A 21979-nucleotide genomic window follows, 5' to 3' on the forward strand; every position below is an offset into this window, starting at 1 on the left:
GACGCTGCCCAGCCTCCTGGGCTGTCCCTCGGGGGTCGCGGGCCGGAGCTCACGCGTAGCCTCGCGGGAGCCGCCCCCGCACTGCAGCAGCGCGGGCCAGGGTCGCGCCGTGGGAACCCCCTCCACTCCAGAGCCTCCCCCTCGGCGCAGCCTGAACCTTGAGCGGCCGGGGATGGACGCCCGCGCAGCTTCGCCGCTGGCGGGCCCGCGGGAGACGCCCGGCTTCTCTGGTTCTACAGGGCGGCCGAGGGCGCAGGCCCGACTTACCACAGCGGCAGCGGCCTTTCTCGGGGACGCGCCCACGGACGCCGCGGAGGGGCCGGCCGGGGTGGGGCAGGAAGACCGGACGACACCGGCGGCTCAGCCGGGAGCCCGGACCGCGAAGGAAGCGCCGCGCCCGAGCCCGTGCAGCCGCGGCTCAGGGAGAGGAGCGGGGCCGGGAGGCGGGACCTCCGCGAGCGGGGGCGGAGCAGGAGGCGGTCCTCTGTGCGTGGGGCGGTGACAAGGGCTGGCTCTAGGGGGGCGGGGCGGGCCATCGGCGCGCGGGGGCGGGGCCATGGGCGGTCCGCTGTGCGCGGGGTGGAGCCAATGGCTGGCTCTAGAGCGGGCCAGGGGGGCGGGGCCATGGGCGGTCCGCTGTGCACGGGGTGGGGCCAATGGCTGGCTCCAGAGCGGGTCAGGGGGGCGGGCCCTCGGCGCGCAGAGGCGGGGACTAGGGCGTGCCCTATGCGTGGGGCAGGACCGTGGGCGTATCCTGGACGCTTGGGGCGGGGGCGGGAGGCGGGCTCTTGACCTGGGGCCGATCAGGAGGCGGCACCTCGCCTAGAGGAGGGGCTGGGAGGCGGGTTCTCAGGTGAGTGGGCGGGACCTGTGCGCAGCTTCCCCGCGGGCGGTGGGCGTCCATCACCGGGGACCACTAGCTCGCGCCCTCGCTGTGAGCCTGCCCCCTAAGACCTCACACAAGTGGGCAGGGTGGCTCCGCCTCTCACCTGGAGTTGCCCTGACCCACCCAGAGAAAGGGGACATCGGTCATTGGGTCAGCCTGCCTGAGGAGGGGCTTTGGAGTTACAGATAGGAGAACCGTGGGATTCTAGAAAGGTGGGACCCATGGCACCTGGCTCACCCCATCCTTCCCATCACCCAAACCCTCTGGAGGAGGTGGGCCGCAGGAGGTTCGGGCACTGGTTACGGTGCCTCCTCCCCACACGCCGCACCTTTCTGACCCTTGGCATCAGCGAAGTGAAGAAATTAATTCACGAAATGAGCTTTCGTTCCACGCACTCTGGCTCAGAAATGGGGCTTCTCGTCAACTCCAAAGAGCATTAATATTTACAGATAAACTGTAACGCCTTCCTGTTATTCTCACGAGCCTTCGGACCTGGCCAGTTCAGACCCGCCCAGCCTGGCCTGACAGCTGCAGGGCGAGAGGCACCTTGAAGGATGTGGTTCACCTGAGCACCCAGTTGCACCAGCTGGGAAGCAGTGCCAGCCAACCCAAGCAGTGCCACCTGTTGACAGAGGTGGTAATTTCTGTAGAGGCCTCCACCCATTTAACCCCTTAAGATCCCTTGGGAATTTTTAGATCTAGTCCAGGGCTCCTGGAGGCAAGGCAGTCGTGAAAGTGTTGTTTTTTGGGGGGATGGGAGGGGGAGGATGGGACTGGGAGGACCATGTACACTATAAATTGTACAGAACCTTTTGAATAGATGAATGTTTCTGGAGAAAGGGTATATATAGTTTGTCTCAGATTCCCAAGGGGATCTATCACTTCTCTCAAATCACCAAGAATCCTCCTAAATAATAAAAGGCTAATATGCAAATTGTCCCCTCGGGAGTTCCACTGACTGGGAGTTCGACCACTCGTTATGACGTGCGCTGACCACCAGGGGGCGGTGCGGAACAAAGGAAGGCCCCTATCAGCCCTGATCACCAGCCAGGCCTGAATGAATTTCATGCACCAGGCCTCTAGGCTATATATATAAAAGGCTAAGTGACCGTCTGTCTAACCGGTAGCTATGACATGCACTGACCACCAGGGGGCAGACGCTCAACGCAGGAGCTGCATGACGCGCATTGGCCATTTAAAAATAAACGGCACCACGGACCTGGCGCCGACAAACCAACACTTGGTTTCCCCCAAGTGGAACACGGGCCCCATCCCACCAAATCGCAGCCAACGCCCCCATGGCACGAAATGCAGCCCACAGCCCAGCCCAGCCCAGAAACGGTGGCTGTGGGTACTGGGTAATGACGTCACATAGCAACACCTGGCTTCCTCTTCCTAGCAACTAGCCTCCTTGGAATTTCTTCAGCCCAGGAACCTGACTTGCTTTATAGCCAGGTGCAAACATTTTACAGTTTAACCAAATGTTTGTGACGTGTTTTCCCATGCCTCATCTCATTTGCTCCTCACAGAAGTCCTGGAGTAGGTAGATAGGAGACTCGGTAGAATCCTATTTTTTTTAGCAAGACACATATAGCGATATTAAAATATTTCTTCTAATTAATTTCCTTTCAATGTGCATGAATCCGTGCACCAGGACACTAGTATCTTAATAGTTGGGGACACTGGATGTCTGGCCTAGCCATCTCCATCTCCATTTGGCATATACCAAGTGCCCCCAATGTACATCCTCTAATGGTCCATTTCAGGCATGGTCTTAAAGTAGAAGCAGAGAAAAACTAAAGTAGTGATCATTTACCAAGAAAAAAATTACTTTCATGAAAATTGATGTTCTAATAAAGATATAAACTTCGTCTTTACAAAAACCGAGTTGACAAATGGTGAGATTTTTAAAATCCTAGCCTCATTCCACGCTGCATTGAACTAATGAGAGATGAAAGAACTGCAGATACTCACCATTTAAAAAGAGAGAGAACCAGTCTATATGTGTCAAAACCACCAGGCGCAACTTTGTTCTAATACATTTATGTAAAATAATATACATGACATTATGTTTTTATGTCACCTCCCTCCGAAGAACTCTAAGTGGGTGGGAAGTGAATTTAAATTAACTTTGGCCAATTCAAATGGTAGTTATACTCGAATTTTCAACTGTGTGGGAGGTTGGTGTCCCTAGCTCCTATGTTGTATTTTTTTAAATATATTTTTTATTGATGTCTGAGGGGAAAGGAGAGAGAGAGAGACAGAGAGAGAGAGAGAGCGAGAGAGAGAGAGAGAAACATCAATGATGAGAGAGAATCATGGATCGGCTGCCTCATGCACATCCCCTACTGGGGATAGAGCCAGCAACCTGGGCATGTGCCCTGACCAGGAATTGAACAGTGACCTCCTGGTTCACAGGTCAATGCTCAACCACTGAGCCACGCCACACCAGACAAGCCCATGTTGCATTTTAAACCCTTAAAATAATAACTCCATTTATAACCAGGATTGGCAGTAAATGTACGGCTTTATTCCTACAAGAAATCTGTTCCTTGGGTCAGGTGGTCTTGTCACATTGAAAAGTCTACTTGGCTACATTCACGTGTTTAAGGTGTAAATAGAGCAGGTTCCTTGCATAACAATACACCAACCAGGACATTTCAGGTTTAATTTAAATCAGAACTTGAATTCTTACCTCTTCTGGTCATAGAGAAGGCAGGTGACTACATTCCCTGCCTCAGGCTGGCCCACCTGTTAGAGAAATTGGCCAGGCAAACACATTCTGATTTCTGTAAGCAGAGAGGTGACTTTTTAAGCCTGTCTCTTCTTTTTTTTTTTTTTTTTTTTTTTTTTTTTTTTTTTTAAATATATTTTATTGATTTTTTACAGAGAGGAAAGGAGAGGGATAGAGAGTTAGAAACATCGATGAGAGAGAAACATCGATCAGCTGCCTCCTGCACACCTCCCACTGGGGATGTGCCCGCAACCAAGGTACATGCCCTTGACCGGAATCGAACCCGGGACCCTTCAGTCCGCAGGCCAACGCTCTATCCACTGAGCCACACCGGTTTTGGCAAAGCCTGTCTCTTCTATACACTCGAGTCTACTCCGCCCAGCCAGATGGAAGTCCTGCAGACTTCTGTATTTGACGCTGTGCCCACTTGTGGTTGCCTCGCAGGAACAGTTAAACCTTTGTCAGGATCGTCATTAACTCCACACTCCATCGCTGTTCAGCTGCTTGGTCTGTCACAATCCTTGTTGCAGTTCAGAGGTGAAGGCGAAGTCCAAGGCCAGGTCTAAGGCGGATACTGCGTGTGGGTTTGCCACACATACAACAACCTGGAAACATGTCTCACAGCGAAGCTGGTGTAGGCGGGATCCCTGGCTCCATCTGGCACCTAAAAAACACATCTGATGGGATAGTAACCCATTTAAAACATGCCACTTTAAAACCATCTTTCACGTATCTACTTCATGGGAAAGTGCACATAGAGGCTAATCTGGGGATCTAATAACCAAATGGCTTAAAGTCACTTGTATTCAGTGTATCACTTACCTTAATTTATTTTTATTTTTTTATTGTTTAAAGTATTACAAATAGTAGTACATATGTCTCCTTTATTTTTTTCCCAATTGACCTTCCCCCAGCCTTCCCTACCCCGCCCCGCCCCCCGCATATGCCCTCACCCCCATCCCAGTGTCTTGCGTCCATTTGTTATGCTCATACGCCTGCATACAAGTACTTACCTTAATTTTTACAAGAAGGGAGTTGCCCATTGTCTAGACCAGGGGTGGGCAAACTTTAAACTGGACTGGAGGGCCGGAACAAAAGCATGGATGGAGTGTTTGTGTGAACTAATATAAATTCAAAGTAAAGGAGCGGAGGGGAGAGCAAGAGAACCAGATAGAACAGCCGGATCCGGCCCGCGGGCCGTAGTTTGCCCAAGGCTGGTCTAGACTCATAATGGTGAGCTGGAAGTGACAGGTGCCAGGTGCCAAGAAAAGCCAGCGGACTCTGCACTAAGACAGTCCTGGAGGCGAAGGGGCTCTCGGCTCTTAGCTGTGTGATCTTGGCAAGCTAACCTCTCCAAGCCTTTACGTCCTCATTTGAAAAATGACATCAAGACCTACCTTTAAGGACGGTCCTGAGAATTACGTAAAACAATGTCGGGAGAAGTCTGAGTATGCCATGGGTTCTTAATTCGTGATTTTTTTTTCTTCTTTTTCCCTTCTGATTCCAAGCCTAATATTTATTTCACTACCGCATACCGTGATACATTTTCATGTACTTTTATTAGACTCCCTTTGGTTGCAAGAACAAGAACTCAGTTCAAACTAGCTTAAGAAAAGGGAAATTTCTTCTAAGGATACAGAGGAACTTGGAGCCTGTCTTAGAACCAGGGATCTCAGGGATGGTGTGAGGTCAGGGAAGGGATGCCACCGCGGGGAGGGGCTGTCTCTCTTTGGGCCACTCCGTAACTGCTACTGGTTTTTTTTGTTTTTTGTTTTTTAAAGTATACACATCCTTGCCGAAACCGGTTTGGCTCAGTGGATAAAGCGTAGGCCTGCGGACTGAGGGGTCCCAGGTTTGATTCCGGTCAAGGGCACGTACCTTGGTTGCGGGCACATCCCCAGTGGGAGGTGTGCAGGAAGCAGCTGATCAATGTTTCTCTCTCATCGATGTTTCTAACTCTCTATCCCTCTCTCTTCCTCTCTGTAAAAAATCAATAAAATATATTTAAAAAAAATAAAGTATACACATCCTTTTATTTATGTGTAACTCCCATGGGCATACCCATCTTTTGGTGGTGATAATATAATTAGAGTTAGCATTTATTGAGTGCTTGCCAAATACTAAGAATTGTGCTATGCATTTTATTTTATTATTTTTTTTGGGGGGGGGGGTTCTGGTTACCTCACGTAACTGCTACTGTTGAGTGTCCATTGCAATGCCTGGCTCCCACGCTCCTTGGACCACAGGGGGTGGGGCGGGGCTGCTTATGGGAGCAGCTCTGAGCTTTCCCTGTTCCACTGCGGCTGGTCCTGGCACTGGAGCAGTCCCCTGAGGACAGCAGGGCAAAGTCACCTTGGGGCTGCTGCAGCTGTAAACTTGGGAAGAAGCAGGCGGAGGGGGTCAGAAAGTAATTGTTGGGAAGAGGGTGCTGGGCAGACCATCCAATAAAGGCCCCCTGAGACTTTTCCATGAAAATGAGAAACGCCATTCTGATCAGCAGTTTACCAGGCAGAGTGTTCGAAGGGGACCACATGCTGATCCAGAAATGTCAAGGAGCCATTAGGCTAGAGACAAAAAAGGGGGTGAGGAAGTAAAAGGGGTCGGCCTATTTGTTGACGTGTGCACTTTCTGTCTGTGATTCCATCAGGGAGACCGGAAAGGGCCCATCGGTGGCTGGCTTCAGACGAAACCCAGCATGTAAGAGGAATTCAGGAAATGATCGAAAGCCATTAAAATGTGTTTAGAGCCAGACAAGAAGTCATTAAAATGTCTAGGGAGCTATGGTCTGAAACGAGCCCAAGAGCAAGCTGGTGTGGCTGGGTGGTTGAGCGCTGACCTATGAACCAGAAGGTCACGGTTCAATTCCCAAGCAGGGCACGTACCTGGGTTTGGGCTTGATCCTTAGGAGGGGATCAGGAGGCAGCCAATCTTTTTTTTTTTTTTTTTAAATATATTTTATTGATATTTTACAGAGAGGAAGGGAGAGGGATAGAGAGCTAGAAACATCGATGAGAGAGAAACATCGATCAGCTGCCTCCTGCACACCTCCCACTGGGGATGTGCCCGCAACCAAGGTACATGCCCTTGACCGGAATCGAACCCGGGACCCTTCAGTCCGCAGGCCGACGCTCTATCCACTGAGCCAAACCGGTTTCGGCAGGAGGCAGCCAATCTTGATTCTTTCTCATCGTTGATATTTCTTATCTTTCTCTCCCTCTCCCTTCCTCTCTCTGAAATCAATAAAAACATTTAAAAAGTGAGGTGAGGGCTGAGAGAGCTAGACGGGCCTTTTGCTGGGAGACCTTGTGCGTGTTCATGGTCACTGATTCCCAGTGGAAAACAGCGTTACCCCACTTCCCTGCAATGCTGTCGTCAGGAGGTGTGACCTTTGTGTTGCTGTCCCCGCTGTGAACAGCCTGTCATAAGCTGGGTACATGTGGGCTTCCTTCCCTTTGTACGTTGTCCACTGTGCACCTGTTGTATGTGTGTTGTTGTCTGGCTAGTCATTCCGACTGAGGTCTTGAATGCTTTGCAAACTTTCTTTGCAAGTATATTTCTTCTTTTTAGCAAGATCCTTTATTTCTACAGGGAATAAACAGAACCTGGGAGGCTGGTTGCCAAACCAATCTCATTTGAAAGGAGTGAATGTGGCCCGGCCAGGGTGGCTCAGTGGTTGAGCATCAACCTATGAACCAGGAGGTCATGGTTCCATTCCCAATCAGGGCACATGCCCAGGTTGCGGGCTTGATCCCCAGTGTGTGACCTGTGGGAGGCAGCCGATCAATGATTCGCTCTCATCATTGATGTTTCTATCTCTCTCTCCCTCTCCCTTCCTCTCTGAAGTCAATAAAAATATATTTTAAAAAATGAAGGCAGTGAATGTGGAGTTGCCTGTAGTCAGAGAGTACAGAAGGGGCAGGGAAGGCCTCTGAAGAATCACCCGGGCTATAGCCCCGAGTGGAGGGGAACAGGTTAAGGAGAAGACATCTGCATATGTTGGAGCAAAGAGATGGTCTGGACACGGAACAAGATGAAAAAGGGGGCAGGACAACCTTGCAAACAATCTGGGGAGAACACAGAATGAAAAGCCTAAAAGAAAAACCCGTTATGGAAGAAATCACATCCCCGAAAAAAATAAAATAAATAGAAGACATTCTGCCCGCGTCCTTCAAGCTACATCTACGACTTAAGAACCAATGAAAGCTGAAACCGGTTTGGCTCAGTGGATAGAGCGTCAGCCTGTGGACTGAAGGGTCCCGGGTTCGATTCCGGTCAAGGGCATGTACCTTGGTTGCGGGCACATCCCCAGCGGGAGGTGTGCAGGAGGCAGCTGATCGATGTTTCTAGCTCTCTATCCCTCTCCCTTCCTCTCTGTAAAATATCAATAAAATATATTTTTTAAAAAAAAGAACCAATGAAAATGCACTCAAATTAGCCCGGCTGCGTGGCTCAGTGGTTGAGCATCGACCTATGAACCAGAAGGTTGAAGTTTGATTTCTAGTTAGGACACATGCCAGAGTTGTGGGCTCGCTCCCTGGGGGGTGGGGGGGCGGGTGGGAGGGTGGCATGCAGGAGGCAGCCGATCAGTGATTCTCTCCCATCACTGATGTTTCTATCTCCCTCTCCCTTCCTCTCTGAAATCAATAAAATATGTCTTTTATAAAATGTACTCAAATGTAATAAAACAATGGGATACAAGGCAGAGGCAGAGGTGCAGAGCTAAGGAAACAGGCTAAGTCATCATCTCTCCAGAGTCAGCAGCCTAGGCACAGCAGAGGGCAGCTGGGAAACCCCCATCGTCTCGAGTCCTCCTAGACCAGCAGCTCTCCAAGGGCGGCCGCAGCCCCAGCAGCCCCTGGGAACTTGTGAGAAGCGCGCATTCCTGGGCCCCGGCCCTGGGCAAGGACGTGCATGCCCTCCCGCTGATCCTGATGCCCGCTAACATTTGACAACCACACGACTAGGTCCTTCCTCCAAGGCCCGAGTTCGGGCGTAACAAAGTCCCTCGGCTGGATTTCAGAACGTGACCTCTTCCCACGGGAGATCTCAGTCCACACCGCTGCAGGACAGAAACACACCAGGCAACACCCCCGGAACCCGTTCGCCCGGCCGCCTTTATTAAGCAGTGAGCACCATAGAAGATATCCACCAGGTCTGGACCACTTTGTCCCGGACTAGCTGGCCCTGAGGCTCGGTGGCATCCGGAGGCAGGAGGGCCAAGTAGACCGGGGTCTCTGCCCCCTCCTCCACCGTCCTGGAGCCGAAATCCCCAGCCATGTCTGTCTTCACCCACCCGGGGCAGCACGCATTGAGCAGAATCCTGTCGGCTTTCCTCTTCTCATCCAAACGCCGGGCCAGGATTCTGGACAGGACCGTGACCCCCAACTTAGACACCCCGTAGGCCGAGTTGGGCCAGCCTTCCCTCTCGTGCACCTCGTTTTTCGCATCCTCCACAAACTTTTTCATGAGCTCCACCAGGTCCCCCTCTGTGAGGGCCTCGCAGCAAAACATCTCCTTCAGGGGCTGGCTGCACTGCTCCAGAGCTCTGGAACCCTGGAGACTGCTGATGTTCACCACTCTGCCTGGAACCATAACGACAACACGGAAGCAGGTCACACAGACAGGCCGTCGCTGGCTGACTGTGCCACGATGGACTGTGATCGAATCATGCTGCAGGTTTAATTGCTGATTAAAAACACCACGCTAGCCGAAACCGGTTTGGCTCAGTGGTAGAGCGTCGGCCTGCGGACTGAAAGGTCCCAGGTTCGATTCCGGTCAAGGGCATGTACCTTGGTTGCGGGCATGTCCCCAGTAGGGGGTGTGCAGGAGGCAGCTGATTGATGTTTCTCTCTCATCGATGTTTCTGACTCTCTATCCCTCTCCCTTCCTCTCTGTAAAAAATCAATAAAATATATTAAAACAAAAAACAAACAAAAAAACAACAACACCAAGCTAGCACAGCCAGTGTGGGCCAGTGGTTGAGCATCGACCTACGAACTAGGAGGTCCTGGTTTGATTCCCCGTCAGGGCCTGGGTATTGGGTTCGAGCTCCAGTGTAGGGCGTGCAGGAGGCAGCCGATGGATGATTCTCTTTCATCATTGGTGTTTCTATCTCTCTCTCTCCCTCTCCCTTCCTCTCTGAAATCAATAAAAATATGTGTATATTTTTAAAAAAACATATATATATGGAAATGGAAGATAGAAAAGAAAATCAAATTATGGGAGCTACTTTATGCCTCTGAGGAAAATACAAAACCTAAGAGGAAGAAGTGTCCTCTTTTAATCCTCCCCGAGGATATGTTTGTGGGTTTTGGGGGGGAGAGAAAGAAATAGGGAAACAGCCCTAACCGGTTTGGCTCAGCCTGCAGACTCAAGGGTCCCAGGTTCGATTCCAGTCAAGGGCATGTACCTTGGTTGCGGGCACATACCCAGTGGGGAGTGTGCAGGAGGCAGCTGATCGATGTTTCTAACTCTCCATCCCTCTCCCCTCCTCTCTGTTAAAAAAATCAATAAAATATATATATTTAAAAAAAAGAAAAGAAAGAAATAGGGAAACAATCAATGTGGGAGAGAAACATTAATTGGTTGCCTCCTGCTCGAGCCCCAACCAAGGATGGAACCCGAGACCTTCAGTGCACAGGACGCTGCTCTCACCAGCTGAGCCCCACCAGCCAGGCAAGTGTCCTCTTTGATCTGGGGACACGCCTCTGGGAGAGGCCAAGGGGTGACAGTCTCAGAAGCCAGATGGGTGCAATCAACCCCAAGAAGGGCTACAGCCATTCCTCCCCCTCCTCTGCTGCGGTCCAGGTGGCCTCGCTGGTCCAGAAACGCTCTTTTAGAAAGAGTGGGCTAGTTGCTCCCCCTAGTGGCTTGACACTTCCTTAACCTATTGACTCAGAATCTCCAACAAATAAGCAAGCAGAAATAGCTCTTTAAAGTGAGATAGCCTGGCGGGAGAGGCTCAGTGATGGAGCAGCTACCAATGAAACAGGAGGCCCTGGTTTGACTCCCAGTTAGGGCACATGCCCAGGTTGCAGGCTCCATCCTTGGTGGTGGTGGTGGGGGGGGCGTGCAGGAGGCAACCAATCAATGATTCTCTCTCATCATTAATGTTTCTCTCCCTTCCTCTCTGAAATGAATAAAAATATATTTAAAAAAATTAACCTGAGCCCTAACCGGTTTGGCTCAGTGGATAGAGCGTCGGCCTGCGGACTCAAGGGTCCCAGGTTCGACTCCGGTCAAGGGCATGTATGTGGTTGCGGGCACATACCCAGTAGGGAGTGTTCAGGAGGCAGCTGATCGATGTTTCTCTCTCATCGATGTTTCTAACTCTCTATCCCTCTCCCTTCCTCTCTATAAAAAATCAATAAAATATAAAAAAAATTAACCTGAATATATATAAACCTATATAACCTATATAAACCTAAATTAACCTATATAAAGCTAAATAAAGAGTGGCTTTTAACTCAGGGAGCTAGCAATTCCCTACAAATCAAGAAGCACCAATGCTCAGCATTTTGCCCTCCAGGGACTCACCTGTCCTGGGTTGATCCCTGAGCCCCACCCTCCCTCTCGCCTTTTTTTCTCTTGCAAAGGGCTTGGTTTGCGATCACAATCACGTGGCAGCTGCAACCCTGACTTCACCAGGACTGATTATCCTGATTTGATTGAGGGGTGTAGTCAGGAACCCTGGTACTGTTTCCAGCTCTCTCAGCACTTGGCTGTGTTCACTTCAGTTTCCTTCTCTGAAAGGGAAGGTGTAGGAACCTAAGGTTTCTCCAGCACCTTGCAGCTTTCAAATTCTATGATTCTATAATCCACAGGGAGAAGACATCCTGGTACTTGGAGAGAGACACCCCCACAGTGAAATGCTACGCAGCAGTAAAAAAGGATAAGAGCCCTAACCGGTTTGGCTCAGTGGATAGGGCGTTGGCCTGCGGACTGAAGGGTCCCGGGTTCGATTCCGGTCAAGGGCATGTACCTTGGTTGCGGGCACATCCCCAGTGGGAGGTGTGCAGGAGGCAGCTGATCGATGTTTCTAGCTCTCTATCCCTCTCCCTTCCTCTCTGTAAAATATCAATAAAATATATTAAAAATAAATAAATAAATAAAAAAGGATAAGAAACCTTTGTCCTGAGCTGGAAAGAGCCCCAGATAGAGTGAATGAAGGAAACCAGGTGGCGAGCATTCTACTTAACGTCCCCCTTTGTGTAAAAAAGGGAGCAAAAAAAAAAAAAAAATGCGCGTTTAGATTTGCTTAGATTTGAATGTAAAACTCCACCCCCTTCGCCCTGGGCACTCACCAACTCCATGAACCAGGACCCAGGGCTTCCTTCTGCCAGTACCTCAGCTCTCCCTGAGGATTTCCCAGGATCCCACCCCAAGAAGAAGCTGTGGGGCTGGACACAGGGGTTGGGCAAGCTGGGGTGGGGGCAGATGGCCCGCCCTACACTGGAGCTCAAGCCCAATACCCAGGCACGTGCCCTGATGGGGAATCAATAAAGGGAATTACCTGTGGGGGCTGGACACAGGGGTTGGGCAAGCTGGGGTGGGGGCAGATGGCAATACAGGTGCAACTCTCTCAGGCAACTTTTTAGATTTTAAGGTTTTTGCACTAGAGGTCATCTTTATTCAAAATGTTAAATTTTAAAAAGTGCATTTCTAATGAGAACAACAGTGTTGTTTTTCCTTAGACTCACAGTTGACTTCTGGGGAAATAAACTCCTCAGGGAAGCAAGCCTTCCCCCCCCCGCCCCCCCCATCTCCCCTCCCCCTTCCAGCGGGGTTGTAATAGAAGCTTGGGATTCTTTGTTAATGACAGTCTCCCCCACTGGACTCAGTGTCTCCGAGGGTGACTGTCTTGGCCCATTGTGCACACATCACCCAGAGTAATGCCTGGGGTACGGGAGGCACTCAACACATATTTGTGCAAAAAACAATTAAAGTTATTTATTGAATACGCTGCAGTGTGGGCAAGGTATTTCCTAGTAAAGAAAATGTTCTGGTGGGTGTTCTGAATCAGCGAGACCAAGCTTGGTGCAAGAAGAAAGACATACAGGGAAACTCATATAATGCTAGGTCGGACACCACCCGCAACCCCAGGGGAGCTGGGTGTGGCCCCTTCACTTTGGGGAGCTGGAGGGGGACTCCCTGAGGTTGCAAAAAGGCAAGAGGACTCATGCCGAAACCGGTTTGGCTCAGTGGATAGAGTGTCGGCCTGTGGACTGAAGAGTCCCAGGTTCGATTCCGGTTGAGGGCATGTACCTTGGTTGCGGGCACATCCCCAGTGGGAGGTGTGCAGGAGGCAGCTGATCGATGTTTCTCTCTCATCGATGTTTCTAGCTCTCTATCCCTCTCCCTTCCTCTCTGTAAAATATCAATAAAAATATATATATATATAAAAAAAAGGCAAGAGGACTCTTAAGACTTGCAACCCCTATTGTTCTAGGGTTGAGTTCATGTCATGGGAGACTCAAGAGCATCACCATGTGTCGTCATACGTACCTTTTAAAGCTAAAGCTAAGATGTTTGGGTGAGGAGCAGATACAGCACTGTAAAGAAATGATGCCTTGCCCTAGCTGGTTTGGCTCAGTGGATAGAGCATCGGCCTGCAGACTGAAGGGTCCGGGTTCAATTTCTGGTCAGGGGGCATACCGGGGTTGTGGGCTTGGTCCCTGGTGAGGGGCATGCAGCCAATCAATGACTCTCTCTCATCATTGATGTTTCTATCTCTCTCTCCCTCTCCCTTCCTCTCTGAAATCAATATATATATATATATATATATATATATATATATACACACTGAGTGGCCAGATTATTATGATCTCTGAACACATAATAATCTGGCCACTAAGTGTATATCCTATATAATAAAAGGCTAATATGCAAATTGTCCCCTCGACCAGGAGTTTGACCAGCAGGTAGGCTGGCCAACCGCCCATGTCCCCTCCCCCTGGCCAGGCTGGCCGGACCCCACCCATGCACGAATTCATGCACCGGGCCTCTAATTAATATATATATATACTGAGTGGCCAGATTATTATGTGTTCAGAGATCATCATCATCTGGCCACTCAGTGTGTGTGTGTGTGTGTGTGTGTGTGTGTGTGTGTGCGTGTGTGTATATATATATATATATATATATATATATATATATATATATATTTAAAAATGATGCCATTTTCTATTTCCCCTCAGAGAACAGCACCCCTGGTGACCCCTGTGGGAAGAGAGCCCCTGGCACTCCTTGCTGAGGGATGCCACGTGACAATCCACACGCTGGACTCACCGTGAGGCTTTATTATGGGCAGCAATTCGTTGCAGACGTTTCTCGTGGCAAAAAAGTTTGTCTTCAGAGTTACCTCGGCTTGAACGTCAAAGGGCGTGGGATCATCAACTTTGAAAAAGAGAAGGAAACAAAGACAAAGTCAGGCAGAGCGGATCCGCTCTCTAATTAAAGGGGGAAGCTAACTTTTCAGCTCTGAAACCACCAGGACAGTGCTTCCCCAACTGCAGCCGTGAACCTGAATCACCTGCAGGGCCTGTTGGAACACCGCCCTCTGGCCCCGCCCCAGGGTGGGATGGAGCCGGTCTGGGTGCGGCCCCAGCATTTGCACTTCCCACGTTCCCAGGTGACGCTGCAGCGGCGGGGCTGCGGGCGAGCCGGGCTTTGGCCTTTGCTTCTCAGACTTGCACGGGCAGAGGGGCGCCTGGTGGGTCTGTTGAGGTGCGGATTCTGATTCAGCAGGTGTGGGGCCACGCCTTGAGCTCGGCGATGGCAGCGGGTGCCCGGGGTCGCAGGGGCTGAGCCCAAGGCACGCACATTGAGGGGCAAGGCTGGCAGCGCAGGCCCGTGTTCCCCCACCTGCAGCTCAGGAAGCCGGGCCCTTGTCCACCAGTCCCTCAGCCACTGGGGAGGGGGTGTCAGCCAGCCACCTGCCTGCGCTCCCAGAAAGCCCGCACACTGAGTGGCAGGTGGGGTGCACAGCAATGGGGAGGGCCCAGGGGATGAAGATTCGCGCTTCGCCATAGCGCGTTTTACTCCGTTCTCCACTAGGTGTGAGTGAGGCCGGCCTGTTCCTTCTTCCTACCCGCAGCTTTTAGCTCAGGAACTTTCTTAATCGAGCAATTGAGTCAGTCATCGCTTTAACCCCTACCCCGCCGCAAAGTATCAAAGATGCTACTCAAAACCACCCTTGTCCGTTTGGTAACCAACACAAGTTCCCCGGGGGGAGGGAACAGGCTCGCTTCCTTTTAGCCAGAGCCTATCAAAGTTCTCCATTAAACAGAGTCTCCAGTCCACTACTGTGCCAGTGCGTGCTCGTCGAGTCTCAGAGATTCATTTCCTGTCCCGAGCAGATGGCTCCTGGCATCTGTGAATGCGCCCTTTCAAGAAAGCGAAAGCCCCGAGTGAGCTTGGAGACCCTACGCAGAGAGAATGTTTCTTGCATTAGACAGAAAGCTGATGAGCTAAGCAGGGCGTGGCCCGCTCCCAGGAGGCGGTTTACTTGCAAACAGGGGCAGCTGACCGTTCGGCGAGGGCCCTGGGCTGCGCACAGGCGCGCACAGGCCTGCGGGCGGGCGGGCGGGGCGCGCTGTGCCCTGCACCCGGGCCCACTTGGCGCTGAGCGAACCGTTCCCGCAACTCCGGCAAGCGAGAACCCTCTACAGGGGCGCACGCTGCCTTTCCCGATCGCTCTAGCGGATGGGCGGGAGCGCCTGCGACTCGCTGTCCCACACCCTCGGGGCACCCAGGGCCCTCCCTGTCCCTCTCCCGCACCTACACTTGAAGGCGATGCCCGCGTTGTTGACCAGCACGTTGAGCCCTCCGTACTCCTTGCGCAGGAAGTCGCGCAGGGCGCGGATGCTCTGCAGGTCGTCGATGTCCAGCTGGTGGAAGCGCGGGCTCAGGCCCTCGGCCTGCAGCTGCTGCACCGCCGCCTGGCCCCGCGCCGGGTCCCGCGCCGTGAGCACCACGTCCCCCGAGAACTGGCGGCACAGGTCCCGCGCGATGGCGAAGCCGATGCCCTTGTTGGCTCCGGTCACGAGCGCCACGCGGCTGCAGGACGACATGGCTGGATGGGGGGCGCGCGGGGTACGTGCACGGAGAGCGGAGCGGTCTAGAGGCCACGGGGGACACCCACTTCGGGGATCCGGCCGCAGTCAGAGAAACCGTGCAGAACTGAGTTCTGGAATTCCGTGCTGCGACTTTGAAGAACGAGGCCCGGCCTCGGTCCCTCCCTCCAAGGAGGGGCCTTCTGTTGCCGAAGCTTTGGAAACGCCCCATTCCCGGGCCCGCCCCCTCCCCGCGCGGCGCCCTGGCCAGCCGCGGTCAGCCTGTGGAGCGGTTGTGGTTCTCGTTCTCCCAAAGCAACACCGGACCGTGACGGGTTGATAGGGCCTAGAGACGCAGGGCAGTTGGATAGAAGAAACTATTTTAGGAGAACCGCAAACGGGGAAAAAGAAGTGCTGACTGATTTTCTTGGGTCTGCGCCCATCATCCCCTGTAAAAGGAGGGTGTTTGCTTTTTCCTTCAAATGCAATGCAATTTTAGACTCGCAACTGCTTCTGAGGACGTTGCTTGCTTAAGAGACACTCCAAAGAGAATTAGGGCAACGCGGTCCTATGAGTAGAGCCACAGGTGCGCGCAGGGTACACCCCTGTGTGATTCCCAGTGCGCCCCCTGGCGGGAGGGGATGCCTGCGACGCTCTTACCGTCTTTTACTGGGATGTTTTCCATGGATCCTTACATGCCCCCCGCGGCTGCGAAGTGGCTGCACGTTAGGTTTGTCCAAGGTGACATAGATAATTATTTTTTCTCCCAGTGAAACCTGTGTACCCACAAAGCTCAACCGAAAAGGAATCCCAAAGGTGTGCCAAGGTGTGGATGGGCAATTAGAACTCCCCACCCGCCCTCTTTAGTGTAATCTGGGTGTGTGCGATCCCCGGGCGTTTCTTGGCGGCTTGTGGGTTTATGGAGAGCTTCCATCTCATCGTGACTCAGCTTTTCCCTAGCAGAGCAGGTGTGCACCTGCTATGTGCGGTCCCTTACTGTGGCTCAACCAATATATGCCCCCCTCCGCCGAACCTGCGGATTATTTGGAACTCTATTAAAGATACAGGGCTAGCCCTAACCAGTTTGGCTCAGTGGATAGAGCGTCAGCCTGCAGACTCAAGAGTCCCAGGTTCAATTCCTGTCAAGGGCATGTACCTTGGTTGCCGGCACATGCCCAGTAGGGAGTGTGCAGGAGGCAGCTGATGGGTGTTTCTCTTTCATCAATGTTCCTAACTCTCTATCCATCTCCCTTCCTCTCTGTGAAAAATCAATAAAATATATATTTTTTAAAAAAAGATATAGGGCTAGCACGATGTGACTCAGTGGTTGAGTGACAACCTATGAACCAAGAAGTCACTGTTCGATTCCCAGTCAGGGCACATGTCAAGGTTACGGGCTTGATCCCCAGTGCGGGGTGTGCAGGAGGCAGCTAATCAATTATTTTTTCTCATCATTGATGTTGCTATCTCTCTCTTCCTCTCTGAAATCAATAATAATAATAATAATAATAATAATAATAGATATAGGGCTATTCAGTTTCTTGTGGGCACTTAATTTGTGTTTTTTTAAAAAATAGTATATTTCATCTAAGTTGTTGACTTTGTTTATATGAATTTGTTGATAATATGCCCTTATCAATCCTTTTAATAGTGGTAGTGATGCCACCCTCTCATTTCTGATATTAATAATTTGTGTCTTTCATGTTTTCTTTTCCTGGCTAGAGGTTTATATTAAACATTTTTTTAATCAAGGCAGCAGCTTTTTGGTTTCATTGATCTTTTTCTTTGGTTATATTATATTTTGTTCTAGTTTTTATTTCATTTTTTTTACTCACTTTGGGTTTTATTTGTTTTTTTCTAGTTTCTTACCATGAAGGTGCGCTCATTGATGTGAGATCTTTCTTCTTTTCTAATAGAGGCATTAAGGGCTATCAATTTTCTTTTAAGTACTGAGTTAGCAGCGTTCAATAAACATGGATATGTTGTGCTTCAATTTCAATCAGTTTGAAGTACTTTCTAATTTACTTCTTAAAATTTTAATTTTTTAATTTTTTTGATTTCAGAGAAGAAGGGAGAGGGAGAGAGAGAGAGAAACATCAATGATCAGAGAGAATCATTGATTAGCTGCCTCCTGCACGTCCCACACTGGGGCTTTATCTGTGATTCTTTTCAAACTGACTTTGCTCTTACTCTGAGCCACTACTACCCCTTGTGTCCCAGATAATTAGGTTATGACCTAAGCGTTCCCAGCAGCGTATGTTCAAAGTTCTTCTTGTTCAAAAAGCCCGTTGTCAAGAGAAACCAAGATGGCGGCATAGGTAAACACTGTACTTGCTGCCTCCCCCAACCACATCAAAATTACAACTAAAAGACAGAAAAGCTATCATCCAGAACCACGGGAAAGCTGGCTGAGTGGAAGTACCACGACTAGAGAGGCGAAGAAAGCGCAGTGAGACTGGCAGGAGGCGCGGAGGCGCGGAACGGGCTGGCACCTGGGTGTGCCACTTTTTTAACCGGGAGGGAGATACAAACTCCAGCTTTCTCTGAACTCCAGTTCCGGGTGAGGCTCTGGGGGACCCAGACACATACGGGGAGAAACTGGACTGTCAGGCATCGGGGCAGGAACGTGAGGGCGGCTTTCTCCCAGATGGAGGTGCTGGCAGCGGTCATTGTTCCTGCGCTGGGACCTCTCCAGTGCAGGGCTGACTGGCAGCCATTGCTGTTTACTCCGCCTGGTGATTCCCTGAGACCCCGCCCCGCCCAAATTACAACCCCACCCAAGCTGTGGGCAGTGGCTTTTGCATAGGAATGGCCTGTCCTTTCTCAGCCTAAAACCTGTCAAACAGGCAGCAGCTGGGTCAGTGGCTGAAAGCAATCAATCTGGCAGCAGCAGCTGGCCTTGCTACATAGCTGGACCTCATCTGGGCACTTCCAAACCCGAGACAAAGAGGAGGAATCCAGATCTTTCTGTAGCTCCTGCTGGGTGGCCTCAGGCAGAGGCTGACTTTGCACCTCCTTGGAGATCCAAGAGCCAGTGTACCCAGTGGTCAGTGTGAAGCCATACCACATTACAACTCTTCACATCCATAAGTGACACACTCAGGAGGCAGACTCAATGAGCGCCAAAGCCCCACTGAAGCAAGTCCTGCCCCGTAAGGGTGTCTCCTGCAGCTCTTCCATTGTAGACACAGCTGGTCTTCACAGCCAATTGGCCTGGAGGTCAATTCCTCCCAGTGTACCAACAACAATCAAGACTTAACTACAACAAGACTGTGCACTCAGCCTACAAAAGGGTGCACCAAGAGCGTCCACCTCAGGTGACTGGGGAGGTTGAGCCACTGGGCCCTATAGGACACCTAGCACACAAGGACACTCTATCAACTCAAGGAGACTTAGCAGCCACTCAATAAATAGAAACAAACACAGGGAAGCAGCTAAAATGTGGAGACAAAGAAACATGTCACAAATGAAAGAAATGGATGAAAGCAAAATACTGGATATAGAGTTCAAAACCACAGTTATAAGGTTACTCAAGAATATTCTAGAAACCTCCAAGGAACTTAGTGAGACCCTCAAGGATCTTAGTGAGAATGCCGATAAAATGGAAAAGGACCAGTCAGAAATTAAGCATACACTGACTGAAATAAAGAGTAATATACAGAGATTCAACAGCAGACTAGAGGATCCCAAGAATCAAGTCAAAGATTTGAAATACAAGGAAGCAAAAAACACCCAACCGGAAGAGCAAAAAGAAAAAAGCATCCAAAAATATGAATATGGTGTAAGGAGCCTCGGGGACAACTTCAAACATACCAACAACTGAATTATGGGGGTGCCAGAAGAAGAGACAGAGAGAGAGCAAGATATTGAAAACCTATTTTTAAAAAATGTATATTTTTATTGATTTCAGAGAGGAAGGGAGAGAGATAGATATATCAATGATGAGAGAGAATTATTGATTGGCTGCCTCCTGCATGCTCCCTACTCAGGGGGGGATCGAGCCCGCAACCTGGGCATGTGCCCTTATCAGGAATTGATCCTGAGATCCTTTAGTCTGCAGGCTGACGCTCTATCCACTGAGTCAAATGGCTAGGGCTTGAAAACCTATTTGAAGAAATAATGACAGGAAATTTCCCCTACCTGATGAAAGAAATAGACTTACAAGTCCAGGAAGCGCAGAGAACTCCAAACAAGAGGAAACCAAAAAGAACCACACCAAGAAACATCATAATTAAAATGCCAAGGGCTAAAGACAAAGAGAGAATATTAAAAGCAGCAAGAGAAAAACAGTTAATTACCTACAAGGGAGCACCCATACGACTGTCAGCTGATTTCTCAACAGAAATTATGCAGGCCAGACGGGAGTGGCAAGAAATATTCAAAGTGATGAATAGCAAGAACCTACAACCAAGATTACTCTACCCAGCAAAGCTATCATTCAGAATTGAAGGGCAGATAAAGAGCTTCACAGATAAGAAAAAGCTAAAGGAGTTCATCACCACCAAACCAGGATTATATGAAATGCTGAAGGGTATTCTTTAAGAAGAGGAAGAAGAAGAAAAAGGTAAAGATAAAAAATATGAACAGTGACAAAAAAATACATATCTATCAACAAGTGAATCTTAAAATCAAATGAATAAAAAACCTGATGAACAGAACAGACTGGTGAATGTAACAGAATCAGGGGCATGGAAAGAGAGCGGACTGACAATTCTCGGGGGGAGGAGGGTGTGGGGGGTGCGGGAAGAGATTGGACAAAGAGCTTACACGTATGGACAAGGTCAGTGGGGCGGGGGGGCGAGGGCCTGAGGTGGGGTGGGAACCGGGTAAAGGGGAGCTATGGGGGGGGGGGAGAGGAACATCTGTAATACTCTGAACAATAAGGATTAATTTAAAAAAAGAAATATATTACTATATTATAAAAAAAAGAAAAGGCCCGTTGTCATCCGGGGGACTGGATGTCCATGGCATTCCTCCACTCATGTCCTCCGGTGACTGTCCGAGCACCTTAGGGTCCAGGCGTGTTCAGGAGTGAGCGGACAGGGGGAGCTCTCCGTGCCCCATGGAGCTGCTCTCGGCTTTGCTGCTTCTGGGCCAGGTGGTCTTGGGCACGGTTCTCAATCTCTCAGTGCCTCAGTGTGCTCATTTGTAAGGTGGGAATAATTGTGGTTTCTAGTCTTGTGATTGCTGCAAAGCTTAAATGAGTTAATGTTATAAAAGTGCTCAGATGCCCTGGCCGGTGTACCCAATGGTTAGAGCGTTGGCCCCCACACCGGAGGGTTGCAGGCTTGATTCCCAGTCTAGGGCACGAACCTGGGTTGCAGATTCGATTCCCGGCAGTCAGGGCATGTGTGGGAGGCAACTAATTGATGTGTCTCTCTCACATTTCTCTCTCTCTCTCTCTCTCTCTCTCCTAATCGATCTCTCTCTCTCTCTACTAATCGATGTGTCTCTCTCACATCTATCTCTCTCTCTTTCCTTCGTTCTCTCTCTCTCTCCTAATCGATGTGTCTCTCTCTCTACTAATCGATGCGTCTCTCTCACATCTCTCTCTCTCTTTCCTTCGTTCTCTCACTCTCTCCTAATCGATGTGTCTCTCTCTCTACTAATCGATGCGTCTCTCTCACATCTCTCTCTCTTTCCTTCGTTCTCTCTCTCTCTCCTAATCGATGTGTCTCTCTCTCTACTAATCGATGCATCTCTCTCACATCTCTCTCTCTCTTTCCTTCGTTCTCTCACTCTCTCCTAATCGATGTGTCTCTCTCTCTCTCTACTAATCGATGTGTCTCTCTCACACCTCTCTCTCTCTCTCCCCCCCTTCCTCTCTCTCTCTCTCTCTCCTAATCGATGTCTCTCTCTCTCTCTCTCTCTCTCTCTCTCTCTCTCTCCTTTCCACTCTCACTAAAAATCAATGGGAAAGTGTCCTCGGGTGAGGATTCCCAACAGAAAGTGCTAGAGCAGTCCTGGCAGCTGGGAACACCACAGGGAGGTGTGCGGCGTATGCTCTCCAGCACGCAGACGGTCCCGGGAAACCAGCGTGTTGACTTGCTTACAGCCGTGCATGGTCTTCCTGGGTGACAGCCAGGACTCTGCCACTTCTTTGCTAGAAGCAGATGGCAATGGAGGCAGAGGTGCGAGATGGGGAGCACCTGTCTCCAGCCCCCTGGGAGGCAGCGCTGTTGACTGCTGTCAGCTTTCACATTTGGGTTGCCCAGGGCAGACCCCAGCAGGAGCCGGGCCCATTGGCTTCCTGGAAGCAAGGTTGAGATGGGGTTTCTGAGCCACCAGGAGAGCTGGACCGGCGGC

The 21979-nt window shown here is 50.5% G+C and overlaps 2 protein-coding genes across 6 annotated transcripts in view; both read right to left on the reverse strand.

The window, feature by feature from the left end:
* The window catches only part of DOP1B (DOP1 leucine zipper like protein B), a 63987-nt gene extending 63521 nt beyond the window's left edge, over nucleotides 1-466 (reverse strand). For all 5 annotated transcript variants that reach the window (XR_013960045.1, XM_080658286.1, XM_080658285.1 and 2 more), the window contains exon 1: nucleotides 268-466. The gene's annotated coding sequence lies outside the window, so the exon portion shown is untranslated. The remainder of the gene's footprint in view (nucleotides 1-267) is intronic.
* Nucleotides 467-8279: 7813 nt separating this feature from the next.
* Nucleotides 8280-15856, reverse strand: CBR3 (carbonyl reductase 3). The gene is made up of 3 exons (XM_080657935.1): nucleotides 15403-15856; nucleotides 13908-14015; nucleotides 8280-9202 (listed from the first exon to the last, which is right to left on the reverse strand). Exons 1-3 carry the CDS (start codon nucleotides 15689-15691, stop codon nucleotides 8739-8741), a joined length of 861 nt encoding a protein of 286 aa, XP_080514061.1. The 5' UTR covers nucleotides 15692-15856; the 3' UTR covers nucleotides 8280-8738.
* Nucleotides 15857-21979: the final 6123 nt, after the last annotated feature.

Source organism: Plecotus auritus (genome assembly GCF_963455305.1).
Source record: "Plecotus auritus genome assembly, chromosome: 2".
Lineage (NCBI taxonomy): Eukaryota > Metazoa > Chordata > Mammalia > Chiroptera > Vespertilionidae > Plecotus > Plecotus auritus.

What these genes read in the sequence shown, in the direction of transcription:
- CBR3 (XM_080657935.1), bottom strand. Translation starts at nt 15,691, where the DNA reads ATGTCGTCCTGCAGCCGCGTGGCGCTCGTGACCGGAGCCAACAAGGGC. An exon ending in CGCGGGCATCGCCTTCAAGT is followed by an intron (nt 14,016 to 15,402) that starts GTAGGTGCGGGA and finishes TCTTTTTCAAAG; the next exon opens with TTGATGATCCCACGCCCTTT. An exon ending in GCCCATAATAAAGCCTCACG is followed by an intron (nt 9,203 to 13,907) that starts GTGAGTCCAGCG and finishes TTATGGTTCCAG; the next exon opens with GCAGAGTGGTGAACATCAGC.